This window comes from Mytilus californianus, unplaced genomic scaffold (assembly GCF_021869535.1).
Source record: "Mytilus californianus isolate M0D057914Y unplaced genomic scaffold, xbMytCali1.0.p SCAF_8, whole genome shotgun sequence".
In the NCBI taxonomy this organism is placed as follows: domain Eukaryota; kingdom Metazoa; phylum Mollusca; class Bivalvia; order Mytilida; family Mytilidae; genus Mytilus; species Mytilus californianus.
Genome location: NW_026262734.1, coordinates 10,157,904 through 10,162,667, shown reverse-complemented (window position 1 = coordinate 10,162,667; position 4,764 = coordinate 10,157,904). Strand labels below are relative to the sequence as shown.

The following is a 4,764-nucleotide window of genomic DNA, read 5'->3' as shown; positions in this document are numbered from 1 at the left end:
TATACATCATTTTAAATGTATATAGCATTTCAAACATAAAATGTTGCGTTTTGTAAAAAAAAGAGACTGTTGTGTTACCTAAAACAGTTTTGTATCTTTGGCATTTCATGGTAGATTTTATCAAGTTAACGTGTCAATCTAATTTCTGTCTTACAAATGGTTGATGCATCATTTGGTTAACAGGGGAAGTTGTGTAATCTATCCAGATCGAAATCGAAATGAAAGCAAATTTATATGTAAATAAAGTCTCGTCTTAATGGTACAGCCACTATAAATACAAATGATTTCTTTCCCTATGTAAGATTGCAAATTCAAGGACAAAGTTAAAATAAATCATATATAGCATCATCAATAATAGTTTAAAATTTACATGTACTGTATAATAACACAATTTTGCTTTTTTAATACATATTTCTAATTTAAAAGTACAGTTTTAGAAGTGAAGCATTTATAAATTTATTCATTTCGAGAATCGCCTACTTAGATTCGTCGTGCTAAGCTAGTATTACACATTTAACAGGTGTAAAGCAATGTGACTTTTATCTTTACCATGTCTAACGTAAGCCAGTAAGGAGTGTAGTCATGACGCCATGAAAATGTCACAAAATGTCAATGTATATTAAAAATACTAAAACGCAAATCCTTAAAAAAAATTGAAAAGATCAATATTCAAGCGCAAATGGGTTAAAAGTGTAATGTCTTTTTAAAAGTGCACATGCTATACCAACAGGTGTAACGTGACAACCTATGCATTCGTTAAGAAAAAGATATTAATATTCACTTTTATCGAGACTATTCGTGTTATGTATTTATAACATTCAAATGGTACCAAAATGTCTATGTAGTTGGTAATCCAGAAGGGATAATAAATTAATTAGTTTTTTTTCCATTTCAAAAAATGTTCAGAATGACACAAATTAGAGGCAACAGTAATTTATCGACGTTCATATCTGATAAAGTCTTTAAGAAGACACAAATAAAGGTAAAAACAAAAACTAGAAAAATCGCATTAACACCAAAAAAACAAAAACTAAGGGAATCGCATCAACATAAAAAGGAACGAGCAGGATAAGCGTCACCCGCCATGCGAATTAACTCTTAAGACATGTAAGAATCGGGAACTTACCTAAACCCAAAATTAATCCCTCGGATACGATCTCGGCATCTCCATCCTAGTTCATTAAGCAATGTCAATTTCTGAAATTCCTTGTTAATTCAACATACATATCTATTTTACAAGATTGTGAATAATTTATATTCCAGAAATAGAAAATGGCTGTGAAAGTGAGGAATCTACTGATGTTGATTGTCGCGGTTAACATTCAAATAGTTTGCAGTTCAAATAGAGTTACAGGTATATATAAGTCATTTGATCTATGTAATTTCAAAAACCTATCATAATCGTGTTTTATATTACAACATTTAATCAAAAGATACCACCTAACTAGTCGACTTAACGAATGCCCTTCAAGCTTTGTCCTACGATCCAATTACTTAATCGTGAAAGAAGGCAAAATATGGGGTAAACCGTTATAAAAGACATCCATTTGATTCACGATTTAGTGTGGCAATTGATGTTATTGTTGAAATAAGCAAATACATGATTATTTGCGATCCAAGGAAAATTCCTGCAATAAGAATTGCAATGTTTGGCTTGCACTAGACGTACCCATTTTTTCAATCATCACAGTCATTCACTTGAACCATGCTTGTTTATCGTCTTAACGCTACAATATGGTTCAAAATTACCCTGGTAAATTGCAAGATGATAAATACATTCGCTTTACAGTATATCAGTTATCCGGGGTAGGTTTATTCCTATCATTTCTTCAACTGATTGTCGTAAGATGTAAGGAATTTATAGAAAGTGGTGTAAATACACTTTAAATGAAACTGAAATGTTGAAGCTAACTACACGGTATGGGTTTTGATCATTGTTGAAGACCATGCAATAACATAAAATTGTCACCATCTTCGTCCCCTGATCTTGATGATAGAGGTATCAACGGCAATTGTACAACATGTCTTTTATTAAATATTGTTGCAATAAAATTGAATCTCGATTGTAAGGCAAATAAGTCCCTTACTCAAAAACTGTTATTATAACTTTTTTTCAGATATTGATATGTCTATGAACTCGGATACAGAAACTTATCAATATTCCAAAGAATTCCTTAAGGCGTTACATAGCCTGGAATTGTACATTCAACATGAGTCTGATAAACTTGATGGCTTAGACGATGATGAGACAGATATGCAGGAGAACGATACGATAGAAGATCAGAAAAGACCATTCGTAGGAGGAGGCACGACAAGAGGATACAAACTGGGAAAACGAAAAAATCAACTTTATGACGAAAATAAACAAGATAAGAGCATAAAATCACTTTTGTCAGAAGTTAATTCATTTGAAAAAAATATTCCACGTGATGAATACCAATTTGCAGACGACAGTTATAATGATTTTCAAATCATTCAGGATGTAAAGCGACCATTTGTATTAGGAAATTTCAAATTTGGGAAGCGGTCATCATCTCAAATACACCAGGAAAATGATGATGCTATGTATTTCGGCGAATCAGACTACAACACTGAAGAAAAAAGGCCTTTTGTATTTAAAGGGGGTTTTGATAAGAAAAATAAACGCTTAATAATCAATAGCAGACAACCATTTGTCTTACATGGATTTGATTTTGTAAAGCCGAGAGCTAATACTGGAATCTTATCCAATGACTTAAAAAGACCATTTGTATTCACTAGTGGATATAATTTTGGAAAACGGCAACAAGAAAATGACGTTTTTCTTGAGGAAAACAAAAGACCATTTGTCTTTAGTGGAAGATATAAGTTACAAAAAAATGGCATATTGCATGACCAATCTTTAAATACCATATCACCTAAAGGAAGGTATGAAGAAAACAGTCACATTGTGAAAAGACCTTTTGTAATGGGTGGTTATAGAAGAAATGGGAAACAACCATCAGTCATACATCAAAATTTTATTGGAAGGCATCCACTGTTTATAGGAAGTGGTTTCCGTTTTGGAAAGCGAGGACATTGGGAAGGACAAGAAGATGGGTTACCTGGCAATGGCATACAATTATTAAGGCCTAATTATCAAGCTAGTCTTTCGGGAATTGAAGAAAATATACAGAAATCCCCATTAGTTTTAGACAATAGTTATCCGGTAGATAAAATACCATTTGTTATATATGGTGGCTATCACAGTAATATAAAACGACCACTTATTTTTAGGAGTTCATTAAAACAACGAGATACACCACATCCAGAGAATCGGAATAAAAAGCGACAACATGCTATGCTATTTCAAGGAGAAAGTCAATCGTTTCCTCTTGAAATTATACCGAAAGAACCTTTTGCAAAAACCCCAGGAAAAATATTTCCGGACATACCAAAGCGATCATTTTCTTTTCGGTATGGTTATCACTTTGGTAAAATACGAAATGAAGCAAAGTCTGATTTTAGAAAGCTACCGTATGACCAACAAATGCGTCCTGAAAAATCATTTATTTCGAATAGTCCCGACGACAGTTTATCCTTTCAACCCATAAAGCGACCATTCACGACCAGTGGCAACTATAAATCAAGAATTGGAAAAAGACCGTTTGTCCTAAGCGGACGTCGAATCGGGTATAAATTTGGATAGTAATTTCTTAATTTACGAAATCATTCAATTATATATTGCTGGTTTAAAAAGAGAGAACATATTGTTTCTTTGATGAAAACTTACATTTGTTGTCTTTTGCATAGTCCAACGATGCAACAACGACAATGAGACTTCGTTGTGGAGATTAATACTTATATTTGGCATTTTCAGTCCAAGCACAATCAATAGATACGCCTTATCTCCTCTTTGTGTACTTGTAATGATTTCCTTGTAATAGTATTGTTATTTTATATTTAAAGAAATTAATTTTTATAATTATGCTTGTAAATATTAATCTGTACATATAGTTTAGTTTGTTTTAAGTGTAGCTAATATTCATGTGCTAGGTGCATACGTGGACTTTTGAATTGTCCGATTTTTTGACTTGTTTGAATATTTTCTGTATGCAATCGTTGTAGAATTTTGTTGTCGATATTATAGTGAAAAAAGGAATACACTCATAGTTTTACTTATACTACATTTCTTCAACTTCATGCAGTTTCTGACACCACTAGCGTGTTTTTTCTTATCTCCATATCAGTATATTTTAATATTTAATAAACCGGAAAAAAACTGCATTCAGTTTGGGACAATGATTTTTGCAGACTTTCTCTTTATCATTTGTTTCTTTTTTTGATCGTCATGATATGTAAAACCCTATACAAGAGAAATTTATTATGGTAAAAATTTAATGTGTTTGTACTACGATATTTAATAGCTGTCACTAAATCTCTTGTTCTGCAGTCTATCTTGAAGAAAATTTATGATCTCTGCTGTCTCTTTTTACTTCGTCAATACTTGTCTAAATGTTCTGACACATATAGCTTGCCATTTGATTTGAACGTTTCTCTTATTTTTGAATGCCTTATGCTGACTTTTAAATGTCTTATTTTTGCGAAATTTGCTGAGGTAGATTGCTTTCTCATTGGTGATTACACAAAGGTATTTGGTCTGAAATTCAAGTTTTTTTCTCAATATAAGAATAAGGAAATGTGTTACGATTGCCAATTGGAGACCAATTGGCGAAGATGGAAACAACTATAATAGGGTCACAGTACAGTGTAACAGCACACCCTAGCAACAAGCCGTAAACTAGT

General features: G+C 32.4%; 1 protein-coding gene across 1 annotated transcript; it reads left to right on the top strand.

Moving 5' to 3' along the window:
- The first annotated feature begins 1,272 nt into the window (after positions 1 to 1,272).
- Positions 1,273 to 4,503, top strand: LOC127710777 (uncharacterized). The gene is made up of 2 exons (XM_052216738.1): positions 1,273 to 1,354; positions 2,118 to 4,503. The coding sequence occupies exons 1-2, from the start codon at positions 1,273 to 1,275 to the stop codon at positions 3,665 to 3,667; spliced, it is 1,632 nt and encodes a 543-aa protein (XP_052072698.1). The 3' UTR covers positions 3,668 to 4,503.
- The last annotated feature ends 261 nt before the right edge of the window (positions 4,504 to 4,764 follow it).

Coding starts and splice junctions, on each gene's coding strand:
- LOC127710777 (XM_052216738.1), top strand. CDS start 1,273: ATGGCTGTGAAAGTGAGGAATCTACTGATGTTGATTGTCGCGGTTAAC. Junction 1,355..2,117: donor CAGTTCAAATAGAGTTACAG/GTATATATAAGT, acceptor ACTTTTTTTCAG/ATATTGATATGTCTATGAAC.